Consider the following 14,774-nt stretch of genomic DNA (forward strand, 5'->3'; position numbering starts at 1 on the left):
TCACTCTCTTTTCTATTGCAATATACCTAGAGATTTCGTCTTTATTTTCTGAAATATTATTGCTAAAAATGTATAGAAACGAATTAATAATTTTACAGAAATTTGAGATGATTGGGAAGAAATTAATTGTAAAAATGACCCCAAGAAATCATTGGAAGTTCTTCCAGTTTCATCGGGCAATACTAGTAAACATTCGAGCCTCGGTGGAATGTACCCGCTTCTGTGACTCTCAGAAAATTCTTGTTTTTCACGTGAATTTGTGCATAAAACCTTTGCAAAATATGCTTAAAATCAAGACAAGTTCCCAAGGCATAGCATACTTATGAAAATCTTCAGTAATTTCCACTGAAAACTTAGTAATCTTGTGGAAAAAGTGAATTGCAATTCATGGCGTAAGAGGTTAGCTTGAAAAAATCAGTTAAAAATTTTCTTTTGAGCAAATCTTGTGTAATTTTAAGGAAATTCTGTATTTAATTGCAATGTTTTGTATCTTTGTGATATATTCTGTATTAAATGAAAGTATACTTTAAGTGTGTGTTGTGAGAAAATTGAGAAAATCCCTGCAAAAAGGCTTCCGGAACCCCATCAACGGACTCTTTTCAAAAGGTAAGATTCAGTTTTATTTTTATTTCTGCTCATGAGACGTTTTATTATAAATTATTTATTGTCATACTTGAAAATGGGAGTATATTGATAATTATTGCAAGTGTGGTATGAACTGATAATTATTTTTGATAATTATTTGGATATTTTCACTTTTTGGTATAATTGTTGATTGTTGATTAAGGGCAGCGCACAATTACTTTTATTTTGCAAATAATTTTCTGAAACTGCAAGAATGAGAAGCACAACTGGGTCCCTTTTACTCTTCCTGAACTATCAGCTACTATCAGATACATTTTTTTTTACAAAATAAAAGTAAATTTCTGGGCATTAGTCACGTTTCCATGCGCATCTTGATAAACACAATTTCTCTGTTGATTTCGTCGAAACGCTTCAAAATCTCCTCCTCCAGTTTGTTGAGTTTCTCCAAAACACTTCCTGGATTGCTCTTCCCACAATCTCCCTCCAAGTCGCTGATTTTTAGAGCAATCGGCGGAGGAGTTGATCTGGCATTTCTGTAGAAGATCTTTGGGTTTTCCGAGATGGTTTTGGGCCTGGGATTTGTGGATGTTTGTGAGGTGTTCTTCCGCAATTGCACATAGTTTCCCTTGTCGATGATTGATTCCTTGAACATTGTGTAGTTCCGGCGTTTCATACTCTGATTCCGATCGCGTCTTTCAGCCACTAATTTGTAGATTGAGAGCATGAGATCTTTGGGTAGCTGAAAAGCACAATAAATCTCATTAGGCTTCAGATCTAATGCCCAGGGCACAATAATTTTTGTTTGTAAACATATTTTTGACATTTCAATGAGAATGAGTGAGATCTATATCTAGTCATCTCGCTCATTCTCATAGGAAATTTTGAAAACATGTTTACAAACAAAAGTTATTGTGTGCTGGTCATAATGCTTAGCCATATGACTTAACTGCTCTAATTTTTTATCAATTACGATTTTTTGGAAAAATGTACCTTTGAATTGGATTATTAAAGATAACATATTAGGCTCACAAAAATCAATAAAATTGCTCGCTATTTAGGATTTTGAGATCTCCGGGAACTAGGCTAAACTTCTAGTCTGAAGACCGCTTAAGTCAAATATGAACTTACCCTTTTTTCTCGGGGATCATTGGGTTTGATGCAGAACTGCAAGTGCCAACGGGAAGTTCTCAAAAGTGCACTTCTCTGACAAATTGCTAGAATCCGGGGAGGGAGTTTTCTCAAGAGTTTCGAGAAGAACAGGCTCTCCAGGCGAGAAACGAGTTCAGCTTGACGAGACAATCTGTCGAGTCCAGCAGATGCCTGAAGTCCCTGAATGTCACTGACTGCCAAACCTACCAGGAGATTGGTTAGGATGACAGTGACCAACAGGACAAATGCAAGAAACATTGCATGAGCAGTTACAGGATAGTTTATTGGTCCACTGTTGTAGAAAATATCCTCAAATTCCAACTCTCCAGCCATCATGGTTATCGTTTTCAGGAATGCCCTTTTGCAAAGAGAAAGACAAAGTTAACCCATTCCTTACCATGGTATTATACATTACACGCTAATTGAGTGATTTTAGATGATTTATTTCTGGACAATTGCTATCCAAATTGCTGTCGGGTATGTATTTTTAATAACTTTAATTCTTCAATTACTTGGGAAAAATAGTCCAACAGAGATGAAAATACATTTTGTTTTTGTTTTCTTGCTCCGCGGAACGTCATGCAAAATTTTTGCTGAAAATGGCGGACGAAAAATGCGACATCCCGTCGAATTTGTTAAAATTGGCCTCTTTCCTCTTTCCTGATTTGAATTCTGGTTGCCAATTTGTTTTCTTGGACAGTTGCTCTATCTAAAGCAATAGAGTTTGTAATGAATTATTGCACAGAATTTAAATTCAGTGACCGTTAAGATGCGTGTTTGACAGAGGCTCCCTGCGCCCCCATATTAGATAATTTTTTTTTTCTTTTCAAAAAATTCATCTATTAATCTGTAGGAAACTAATCCCAAAATATGAACATTCTATCTCAAGTATTTCTGGCAAAACTAACATGGCATGGACTCAGCCTTTACACTAAATACTTAATTAAGTTTTTTGTAAAAGCTCTTCTATAGATTTTCTGGAGAAATCTCGAAAAAACAACAGAAAAACTGTGGAATTTTTAGAAGGGATATTTCTAGGAAAGGTTGATGAACTTCTTCCCGATTTTTTAGGGAAATTTCCTATAGATTTTTCGGAAAAATTTTAGTAAAATTCCTGGAAAACTGGGAGAATTGTTCCACGGATATACCCGGGAGTGTCTGATGAATTATCCCCATGTGCATCTGAAAATTGCCTAAATTTTCCCGAGAAATTTGGTCCAAATGTAGGAAAAACTGGGGGATCTGTTCCAATTAAATCTCCAGGAAAGGATTTATTTGATTTTTTTTATTATAATTTTTTTACTTGTTTTCCTTTTTTATTTTCTTGCATTTATTTTATATATTTTTTTATTTTTTATATTAATTTATCTTTTAATTTACCTTCTTCCTTTTTTTAAATTTTGATTCCCTACGCGAGATCCTCGGGGCTTCCTTGAAAGAGACCATTGAGTTTTAGTAGCCTAAATGGAGATATTTCCTGTACTTCTTGCTAAATTCTCTGCTTGAAATATTATACCCATATATTACTCTTCGATGTTACACATAAACTTTTTCCAAAACAGAAATCTCGATTGAAGTATATCCTTAAGTGAAAATTAATTTCATATGGATTTCTTGGAGAAAACCTATTGAATTTTCCCCGTCTCTGCTGGGAATTTTCTACGAATTTTCCCAACTTTTTCTCTACAAATTTTACTATTTTCACTTGAGTATTCGATGTTCTATATGATTTTTTTCTAATAAAAACATCTCGACTGAAGTATATTCTGAAGTAAAAAATTATTTCCTATGAATTTTTCCATGAAATTCTTAAGAAATTTCTTTTTTCTATTATAACTTGTTTATTCAATTCATCTCGAATGGTAAAGTGGAAATAAATTTTCGAGAGTCAGGCTAGTGAATTTATCATACCTCCTCCGTAGGAAATTTCCTGAAGATTTCCCCAAGAAATCTTGAAGAAACTTTGGAAAATTCAGAAAAACGAAGGGAATATTTCCCATGCAAATATTTGGAGAATATCAAGGGAAAAATCTCGAAGTCAACATAGAATGTTTTGTAGGAAAGTTCATGGAATTCTTTAGAAAATTATCTGAGGAAATTTCCACAAGAAATCATCAAAATTTCTCTTTTCTTTTTTCTGAAGTTGAAAATGGTCTTGGGAAATACCTGCGATCTCCATAGAAAATTTCTACCTGTGTAAGCGAGGTAATTTCTCTAGGAATTCTCTAAGAAACCAACGAATTTTCCAAGACTAAAAATTCATAAAGAATTCCTTGTGATTTTCTTGGGAAATTTCCACAGCTCTAGGGTAATTTCTTAAGATATTCCCAATATGGGAGTGTACGAGAATTTTGGGTGAAAATTCACTGGGTAAAATTGGTTTTTGCGGTTTTTGGAAAATTTCATTAACAAATGATAGTCACCGTGACGTCAGTATTTCGACATTGAACTTACGATTTTGACAGCTGTCAAAGTAGTCAAATTTTAGTAAATCTGCCGATGCGACGTAGTGTTTAACGTGTTTAAAAGACGTTTTAATGATAAAAAATACCATGCTTCTAGTCATGCGGTGTGACTAAATAACTTACCATGGGATAGTCTTGAAGGCTGGGTAATTGGCAAAGAGGACCCCAAAGGTCAGGCCAAAAGCCACGAGGAGGCAGCAGTAAGCGAGGAGGAATTTTGAGAAGTTGACAGCAACTTTGGTGAACATCTGGACGTAGAGACCAAAGATTGGAAATCTTCCAACCAACATCATTAACTCAACCCAAACCAGAAATATAACAACTGCAGCCATGTGATGTTGCCATTTGGGCACGAGGGTTAAGTCGTCCGAAATGAGAGCTTGTGGTGTCTGAATTAAATATATAAAGTTTATTGATGCTTCAATTGGTGCTTGCATGAATCCTTACCGCACAAAGAAATCCACCTAGTATAATTGTCCACTGTAGCCAATTTTCCCAATATCTGATGTACGAACTGAATCCATGAGCCATTTGAAAGAGTTCCTTTGCGAGTAGAAGGAGATTGAGGATGAGAACTAGGTAGCCAACAGGAATAACATAGGGTGGGATTTTGCAGTGATCAGTTGAGCTGGATGTCAGTGGGCAATCCTTGACGTAGACTCCAAGGATGTAGAGGGTGAAGAGGAGGACATAGATGGAGTGGTAGAATAAGCTGAAGAGGAAGAATTTTCGGATTCGTCTCCATTTGAGGAAGAGGAAAGTCTCACACAGTGGATGCTTGAGAATCCTCTTCTGACCAACTTCTATAAATGCCAGGAGTAATTCTGTTTCTCCCCTTTCGTTATTGGGTACCAGAAGTCTAAAATCTAACTTAATCTCACAGTCGACATCCCCAATTTCGTGTTCGTTGACCTTAATGGAATTGTCGAGTTTGCTGATGAATTTGGGAATGACTTCTGGTGTTCTCCTGACTATGAAGCTCAATGCACTAACACCACCATTTGTGCGAGATGTTATGTCTGCGCCGTGCTCTAAAAATAAAAAAAGAAATGGACAATTAGTGGAAACTGCGAGCGTGTACCCAAGTAGCAAATTAGCTGTGCTTATAGAACCAAAAACTCCCTCAAGGCTTTATAAGTAAATTATTAACTCTTTCCGGACCGCAAAGTATCCAGCGAGCTGATTTCACGATTTTCGATCAATCATATCTTTGTTGGCTCCGATCAGGATCCATGAGATCAAAATTCACATCCCCTTCTTTCTCACACATTTTGTATATGTCTATCTTACTCTTTCACACTCTAAATTCAATCGAGCTAAATTGAATTTATTGTGATGTTTGAAAGAAGAAGAAGACTACGAAAGAATGAGATAGTCATATCGTCAGTTAAATCAGCATTTGTCGTAACTTCCTTTTGACAACTTTTCAGGAGACGAAATTTTCAGTTCAATATTATTTTTCTTAAAAATGAGCCCCGAATGCGATACTTTTGAGTCAAAATAATGAAAGTGACACTAATAAACTGTAAGTTAACTTGAGAAAATCTTTATAAAATGATTTAAAAGCTGCAATATTGAGAAATATGTTAGAAGAAACACAATAATATTTTATCGTAACTTCCATCGTTTATAAAGCCGTAACTTCCAATGTATGGAGATCTTGGAAGTTACGACAATTTTCAAAAACACATTATATCAATTTTAATTACTCTAGTGATAATGAGTGCCTTTATTTCACTAAATTAGTCAATTAAACTGTGGTCCCTGTCCCTAAAAGCTTTTATTTCATAAGTTTTATTGAATAAATTTTGTGCGCCACGTCGCTTGTTTTGTTTTGAATTAATGACAGATGTGTAGGGATTTTTTCTCACTTTTTTCTCGCAAATATTGAATTAAAATGATTTCATGTTACACTATTCGCACTGTCCTTGGATATTTGGAAGAGTTTATAAACGTTTTATTAAGAAATATTGCAATTTTGCTGCAAATTATATGCCACGCAAGTAAGCAAAAGAAGTTACGGCAAATGCTGATTATTGAAAATTTTGTAAGGAAATTTGTTGTAACTTCCCCAAAAATGGAAGTTACGACAAATTCTGATAAATTTTTGTTAAATAAGGGCACTTACGATAATTTTTGTTTAAAATAATTTTTATTGGGCTTATAAAAGTTTCTTTTTCACAAGTGCGTTTAATAAACAAAATTACGCTGATTCCAAATATGTATATATCTCAAAATCGCAAAAATGAAGTTACGATAAATGCTGATTTAACTGACGATATGCAAAACGTGTGAGAAAGAAAGGGATTCGAATTTCGACTTCATGAAATTTCCCTGATCTAAAAGGTGTACCGGAGCCATTAGGAATTATTCAGGCTATTTAAAAAATTAGCAAAAATATCCTTGATTTGGTGATCCTTACTATTTGTACTCATCTGCAAGGATCATATTCATATACATATCAAGATCCTATACACATAATCAAGGTTGGCCATTCTTTATCTAAATTAACCCTACTCGTCCAAAACTGTTCCTATTTTCGCCGAAACTGTTTACCCTTTCGCCGTTATTGTTCCCATTTTCGCCCTTTTATTTCATACATCAACCCAATTGAGAACAGTTTTGGCTCTAGAGGGGCCCTTCTCAAGAGCCTTCAAGGAAAGCTTTTGATTCTATAAAATTTCACTTTTACACAGCTATAAATCATTTTCTGAGATTTATTGCTTCTTGGGGAAATTGCGTTTTGTCTGATTTACCGATGAGCATGTGAACGCAGGAACTGAATTCATTGAGAGCGGCTATGTGAACTGGTGTGTAACCATAATTGTCTGGACGATTAACATCAACACCAGCACGTAGAAGCATTTTGGCGCAATCCCATGATTTGTTATCTTTCACTATTGCCGCATGGAGGGCTGTTCGGCCGTCTTTGTAGATGGTATGAACATCAGCTCCTCGCTTTATAAGTAGCTCCAAGGTTGATGTAGCCTGGCCAAGGCAGGCTAGAATCAATGGAGTCTGATCCAGATGATTTCTCACGTCAATCTTTGCACCAGCATCCAACAGCAATTGAACACAATCCTTGTAGTCATCCTCAGCGGCTAAATGCAGGGCCGTTAGGCGTCTTTTGCCAAACTGCGATCTAACATCTGCGCCATGATCCAGGAGAAGCTTCATGCACTTATCATAGCCCAAACTGGCAGCCACATGAAGAGGGGTCTCTGTGTAGACTTGGGGAGTATTGGGATTTGCTCCATATTGCAGGAGTGTCTTGACGCAATGAACAATGTTTCGCTCAACAGCATAGTGAAGGGCTGATCTTCTTTCAATTCCAGCATTCAGTTGTGCTCCGTTTCTCAAAAGGAGTTGAATGCATTCAGCACTGCCGGCACTGAAAGAAGTATCAGGATTAGAATTCATAGAGCGGTCATAATAAAGAGGCCACGCCCCTCAAATAAAGTTTAGCCACGCCTTCTTTTGAGACAAGCTTATGTGAAATGTTTCTTTCTACGTTAATTGACGAAATTCGAGAAATTCTAGTTTTAGATCTACTCAAAGTTTGAATAAATTTTTCAAAGTTATGTTAGTCATAACCTCACTTTGCTAAACTTTTCAGGTTAATAAAATAATTAGGTGCGCAATATTCCCTTGAACTTTAAGTTTAAATGAGATTTGCAGGTATTCTAGAACGGCTTTTGGTTAAACATCTTATCTAGAATAACGATCCAAATAGACTCAGCTAAAGCATCTGCACGCTGAAATTTCTCCATTGAAAAATGGCTCTCAAATATTAACCACAGCATATAAAAAAAAACAAAAATATTTTTGGAAAGATAATTTTATTAGGATTTTACTATGTGTTTGGTTTTTTCTTTAATCCAATGACTTCTCGCCGAATTCTCGCATATTTTATTTTTAATTCCTGTCATTAGAGACTTGACAAGTCCTTCTCCGCGGTTACGGACGATTTTCTTCCACTTTCTCTTGAAATGCGGCAAGTCTCTAGCTGACTGAGCCTTCTTCCTGAGATCTTCTTTCAAAATTCCCCAGTATTTCTCATTCGGGCGGACTTCCGGGGTACAGGGAGGGTTGAATATCTTTTCCACATATTGCACATCGCTCTTACTGATACAGGGTGGCTTTCGCATAATGGCATGTTGCCAGATTAGGCCAAAAAAGTGGGGAGATCTCATGGGCTTGGTAGAGAGCCAGAAGTCTCTTTTGGAGACACTCTTTTATGTAGTTCTCCTTGTTCATCTTGCCCGTTGTGATATACCTGAATTCAGGGCTGCGACGGAATTTAATCAGGAATTTGTCGTACTTCTTGTACCAAAAACACCCGTACGTGTCTTTGCTGAGTAAAATTGCTGACCAGGGTATGAATTCTGAGATGCGTGAGTTTTTCACGCGAGAAACTCACGACTTTTGGATCGTCTTTTGTAAAAGCTTCGTTAAGTTTTCGTGTTAAGTATCATATGAAACACTAAATGCACCTAAGAATTAACAGTATAGATTTTACGAAAGCTTTATAAAACGATAACTAAAGGTGATCTTAATGCCGTGAATTTCTCACGTGAGTAACTCACGCATCTCAGAATTCATACCCAGGAAGCTGATTGAATTCACCTTTAACGATGGTTTCGTCGTCCATCAAAGTACAGCCTTGGATTCCTTTGAAAAGGTGAACGTTGAGTTTCCTCGACCTTGTTTCAGCACGTTTTCGCTGTTTGTCGGTCTGATGGGGAGCAGCCTTGGCTTTGTAGGTTATCAAACCATTCCTCTTCTTGATTTTCTGGACCAAGCTCCAAGGTATTCCCATTTAGCCAACATATCGCACTGAAAATTGGGTTGCTTCTCGTAAGTAGCACTTTCTTTTCCATTCTCTTGTCCTCAATCCCAGGATTTCGGCCACTTCCTGGCTTACGAGCAACAGTCTTGAGTTCCTTGAACCGAATTATAATCTTTCGAACAGTAGAGCGGCATTTCTCGGTCAATTTCGCGATTTCAACATAACTCGCATTTGGATTTTTGAGATGAGTGTCAACTATTAATTTGCGAATGTTCCTATCTTTTTTTTAATTAGGGTAAAGTGTATAATTTGGAATTAGTGTTATAAGTTGGACAATTCGCCGGTACAAGTTGGACATGGCTTTTTTTTTGATAAATACAGTACAAAATTTGTTTCTAAGCACAAGAAACCAAATTATAAAACTAAAGCATTAAAAATATACAAATAAAAATGAAGTACTAAATTTATCAAGACGAAAAGCCCTGTCCAAATTGTACCATTGTCCAACTTGTACCACTGTCCAACTTGTACCACTTTACCCTACTCGGTGAAAAATCAACACAAGAATTTCACCAAATGAAAGCTAATTAAATTCTCTTGAAACGACGCCGATGAAAGAAACAAAATCCAAACCCTACTAGGGTAAAAGGAACGTCTATTGACACTTTAAGAACTCGTGTCAGCACCTATTTATTGACACCCTACTCTGTACTATATTTGGGATATGAAATTTGAACATCTTTGTTTATAATAAAAGGTATATTACAGAAAAAACGTTATATTACTTATATTTTACTAGATAGGTACATTAAATAATTTTCAACATTTTGACAAAAGTGTCAATAGGGGTTCTCTGTCGAACAGTCGTTCTTCCGACCCTACCACTGATTTCATGTCAAGCGTTGGGGAAATTGTTTCATGCACGTACGTTTTAGGTTTTTTTTTAGGACAATAATGTCCTTCCGGTGAGCGCCGGAATTTCTTGATCAAATCCGATGAATCAAACACACAATTTTACCAGAGCTTTCGGCACTTACCGTGTCTTCCTCAGTGATTCTTGGTTGGTCTTTATTTATTTATTTATTTTTTTACTGCGGCCATTTGTCCAATGAAACTTGGCCGGATTTCCCGGTTTCTTGTGGCCCGATTGCCTAAAAATTCACCTAAAATTATTACTGAGCTCAGATCAGTCCCCATTGTCTTGTCCCTCCCAGGGCTTAAATGGTCGGTGGATGAGGAATAAAAAAAACTAATTAATTAAAATTCTGATACAGTAGAGTCTCGCTATAGGCCATCGCTCTATAGTCCACAATTTATCGACCGTTGATTTCAAAACACTGATTTTAAGTTGGGTTATGTTTTTTAGTACGCGACATGCAATGTTATCTTAATTATTTTAATATTTTTGATAAAGTTTATTGAGTTGTGATAATTGTGATCCATAATGAAGAGAGCGAGGACAATGGCAAAGAAAGTGGAATCCGTCGAGCAATTTCAATACTAAAAGTCGTTGATAATTTTAAAAAATAATATGGACTATAGTGAGACCCAAGTGTCAAATCTGGAACCAAATATGGACTATAGCGAGACTCTACTGTATCACAGTTTTCTGGTATTTAGGTTTTTTGTCACTACTGCACGAACACAGCGGTGCACAGCGAACGGAATGGCATCAGTCCGTTCGCTGTGCATAATGGTGTCTACATCTACGCACTAGAAGTAATTTTCGTCAAAAATTGCCTTTTTTAAAAAATTCTAACGTTTCTGCCTACAAGCATTTTTTTTTAAAGAAATTGCTCCTAATGTGTAGATGCCATAAAAGAAAGAAGAAAATTCACTCATAACTAAATTCAAAAACTGATGCATAAGAAAGTATAGGAATTAGTGACAAAAATCTTAAAGAAAAGACCAACCAAGAACCATTGAGGAAGACAAGATAAGTGTCGGAAGCTCTGGTGATATTGTGTGTTTGATTCATAGAATTTGGTCAACAGATTCCAACGCTCATCGGAAGGACATAGATTGTCCTAAAAAACCTAGCTCGATTTCACCACTATCCGCTATCCCTTTATACAAATAGACTCAGGCTACCTCGAGAAAACTTATGAAAAAATTGTAATCCATGAACCTATTCCGACGTTGTTTGGGTTGATCCTTTACTACCAAATTTCATGAAATAAATATTCTGAAAGATCAGCCGGAATCTGCTAAGGGCCTAAGCTGATGTACCTCATCACGAGCTATTAATTTCATTTTTCGTAAGGGGCGTGGCTTATAGTTAACAGATGATTTTTTCCTGTTCTTCCTCAGTTAAGTCCGGGATTACTAGTAGGTAGTTCTTCTGGTAAATCTCCTTAATTAAAATTTAATTTTACAAGGAAAATCGATAAGTACAGGCGCGATAGGAGGCGTGGCTTAAATTATTTTATAGGCGTAGCTTATTCAAGGAGTAATATCCCTTACCTTGCTGCACAGTGAAGTGGTGTAGCCTTTAAGCTATCATCCCATTGATGGGCTTTAGCTCCATGCCTGAGGAGGACTTTTGTAGTGAAAAAGTCGCCCTTTGAGCAGGACAAATGCAATGGCGTGCGTCCTTTGAGGTCTGATGTATTGGGATCAGCATTGAACTCATTTAGCAGAGAGACTACACAGCTTGGACGTTGATGCCAAACAGCTAGCAAAAGTGCTGTATTTATATCACGCTGCGTGTGAGTTAAACCATCCAGATCTCCACATTCTATCAATTCGTTTATTTTTTCATAATTTGGCAAAGTCTTCAGGGAATTGTCAATCTCATGAGATTGCCAGATATCTTGTTCACATGGTAGGGGAGGAATACTGGATACATCAACTGTTCCACCTTCAACACTACTCTCACTCGATATGCTCTTATTGTCTTCTTCACCTTCCAACACTTCTGGATTCTTTTGATTCCACTTTAAATCATTTTCCTAAACATAGGATTTTTTTTGGTCACAGATGGAAGTTAGAGATAGTGAAGAATTTTGGATATATACTTACAATGATAGAAAATCGTACAGAATCCATTTTCCTTTTCACTTCAGTTTATTTTTTAATTCTATTTTTGGATCTATTATTAATTGTGTTGGTATTGATCGATTAAGTGGGCTTTTTAATGGTCCATAAACTGCAGTAACATTGTTGTAACACCCATAAAAGATCCACCATGCCTCTCTATGTGGTCAGAAATTGTTGTCAAAATTTAATTAAACATTGGTTAATACTGCAAACAAACATAAGTTGCACAATTAAAAAAAAATGCAGACGAAAAACTGTGAATAAAATTTCCTCATCTGTGTATATTTGTGTTTAAAAAAGAAACAATCATGTTGATTTTACTGTATATTGTACTATAATTAACCTGCGATCATTAATGCGTGGCTTTGAATAATATTGATCTAATGTTTTATTGCACGAAATCCAGGGAGAGAGGAATATGTGTAATGTCTCTGATTTTTGATACCTTGATAGGGGTGTTTTTTTCGGAATGCAAGGAGTTCCGGCTTGAGAGGAAACGGACTGAAAGAAATTGATATGAATTGCCTACTATTGGGAGCTTAAGGCGTCTACACATTGGGAGCAATTTTCGTCAAAAATTGCGTTTTTGACAGAAATTTGACGTTTCCCCCTACAACGCTGCAGGGAATTTCCTTCAAAAAAGCAATTTTTGACAAAAATTGCTCCTAATGTGTAGAGGCCATTATTTATAAAATAATTTTTGAAAAGCCCCTAAATATATGCATTTTTTTCACGCGGTAAATTTGATACACATTTCCTATGGCTCTGGCACACCTTTTAGATCAGGAAAATTTCATGAAGTCGAAATTTGAATCCCTTTCTTTCTCACACATTTTTCATATGTCCATCTCATTCTTTCGCACTCTTCTTCTTCTTTTAAACGTCACAACAAATTCAATTTAGCACAATCGAATTTGGAGTACGAAAGAATGAGATGGACATATGTAAAACTGAAAGAAAGGAATCTGAATTTTGATTTCTTTAAATTTTTCTGATCTAAAAGGTGTACCGGAGCCATAATGAACCTTTGGCGCTGCAAATAGGCTGCAAAATTGGCGTCGAAAACGTTTTGCATGCATCATGGCGTTTCCATAACTTATCCCAAAGATATCTCCTGCAGATATGCAATTTTACTATGACGCTGGAGTTAATGTGTAGGCTTTTTTTCGGTCCCGAAAAATGCTTTCAAAGTGAAATTCCCTGTAGTTCAGAAACGGTTTTTGTAATAATTTTTCATTTGTCAAAATGTTTTTGAAATTTTCCGGAAGGAAGTTTCATCTGCGAAATTCCGGTGATCTGACAGTTTTTCAAGGTTAAAGTTTAAAATGATTCTGGAGATCGTATTTCTTAACCGAATTGGATAAGTTTGGATTTATTTGAAAGGTCTTGGAATTCCGGACAAGTCTGAACTGGAAATTAAACCAAAGTGACAAACCAATTAGGATTTTTTTATAAAAATGAATATTTTTTGCCAAAATCAATTGCATTCTTTTCAAACGAATTTGAGGAAGAATTTGCAAATTAGTTTAAATCAGTTATGAATCGGTAAACATGGAAATAAATGACGCAGTTTAGAAACTTTGCGAATTCCTCGAACTCGTGAGTAATGATCATTTATTTCAGGAGTATTGAACTGCAACGCAACTTTATTCATCCAAATAATTTATACGAAATAAATTTTGAGGTCATATTCATCAAAGTCGTGATTTCGAGCATTCCGCAAAGTCTAGACCCTTTACCACGTTCTTTTATGCAAAAGTACTAAAAAAAAGAGTTGTAAATGCTCGTAAAATGGTTTGTATAAACAACAAGACTTAAGAATTGTAATTAAACAATGTAACGGATTGAGGGTTTCAATTTAAAATTTGTTACGCTCTATAAAGAAATTACTCTTTTTTCTTGCACTACGATACGTGTGTCTTATGCATCGATAGATAATTTCCAAGTAAACTTTCTGCAGAGTGTTATATTGATACCAGAAGCAAGAAAAAAAATTAGTATCAAAGCGCAAAATGTAACATATGCAGTCTCTTTGGAGCATTGCAAATAAATAACGACTCGTTGAAATATGGGAAGAAATTAATCATGTTAAAGTTCTATAATAAATTTTATCTTTCCACAAAGTATCTGCGCTTTTGGGATCACAAAATGCAAATGTAGAGATAGTCCTATGAAGATTCTCTAGCATTTATTTCTAATTATTTTCAATAAATCCTCTAAAATCACACCTTGATGCACAAATTCACAAAAAAAATTGCAAATATGTAGATCAAATAGATTCACTTCACAGAAAATAGTTCACCGCAGGATCACATTGAAATTAACAAAAAAAAGTCTTCTGGAATGAGTCAAAGTGATGAAAAATAATTTTTTTTAAAATACCAAATGAGAAAAAGAATCACGACCACTTCGAAATGTTGTTGATCACAGACTGAAGAAAAACTTCACACTTAACTGAAGCACATATTCGTAGAAATGTTTAAAATATACAGAAGTAAGATGTTTATAGTATGTTTATTCGAGATTCTCCGCAAATATCGTGCTCATTTAGATTTGCTTTCCATTCTCTCCCCCAAAACGTCCAACTTCACTTTAGAGGTGTTCTCCTAAATATGAAAGAATTTAGCCACTTTTTCTTACCAATTTCTTTTTTATTGGAAAATATTTAGGTTAAAATAATTTTTCTGTCTTCTGCGATGGAAATATTATTCTTGTCAATGGCTGGTTTTTTTCTTAATCTTCTGTTT

General features: G+C 35.6%; 1 protein-coding gene across 2 annotated transcripts; it reads right to left on the bottom strand.

Annotated features, from left to right (window-relative positions):
- Window positions 1-602: 602 nt before the first annotated feature.
- LOC129799904 (transient receptor potential channel pyrexia) lies at window positions 603-14,460 on the bottom strand. 2 transcript variants are annotated; one of them, XM_055844195.1, is made up of 8 exons: window positions 14,256-14,460; window positions 12,010-12,183; window positions 11,452-11,939; window positions 6,956-7,590; window positions 4,647-5,230; window positions 4,323-4,588; window positions 1,714-2,092; window positions 603-1,324 (listed from the first exon to the last, which is right to left on the bottom strand). In XM_055844195.1, the coding sequence occupies exons 2-8, from the start codon at window positions 12,034-12,036 to the stop codon at window positions 938-940; spliced, it is 2,766 nt and encodes a 921-aa protein (XP_055700170.1). In that variant the 5' UTR covers window positions 12,037-12,183; window positions 14,256-14,460; the 3' UTR covers window positions 603-937. The 2 variants fall into 2 exon arrangements, with proteins under 2 accessions (XP_055700170.1, XP_055700169.1); XM_055844194.1 differs by having other exon boundaries at window positions 12,010-12,232.
- Between the last annotated feature and the right edge of the window lie 314 nt (window positions 14,461-14,774).

The sequence above is a fragment of the Phlebotomus papatasi genome, chromosome 1 (genome assembly GCF_024763615.1).
Source record: "Phlebotomus papatasi isolate M1 chromosome 1, Ppap_2.1, whole genome shotgun sequence".
In the NCBI taxonomy this organism is placed as follows: Eukaryota; Metazoa; Arthropoda; class Insecta; order Diptera; family Psychodidae; genus Phlebotomus; species Phlebotomus papatasi.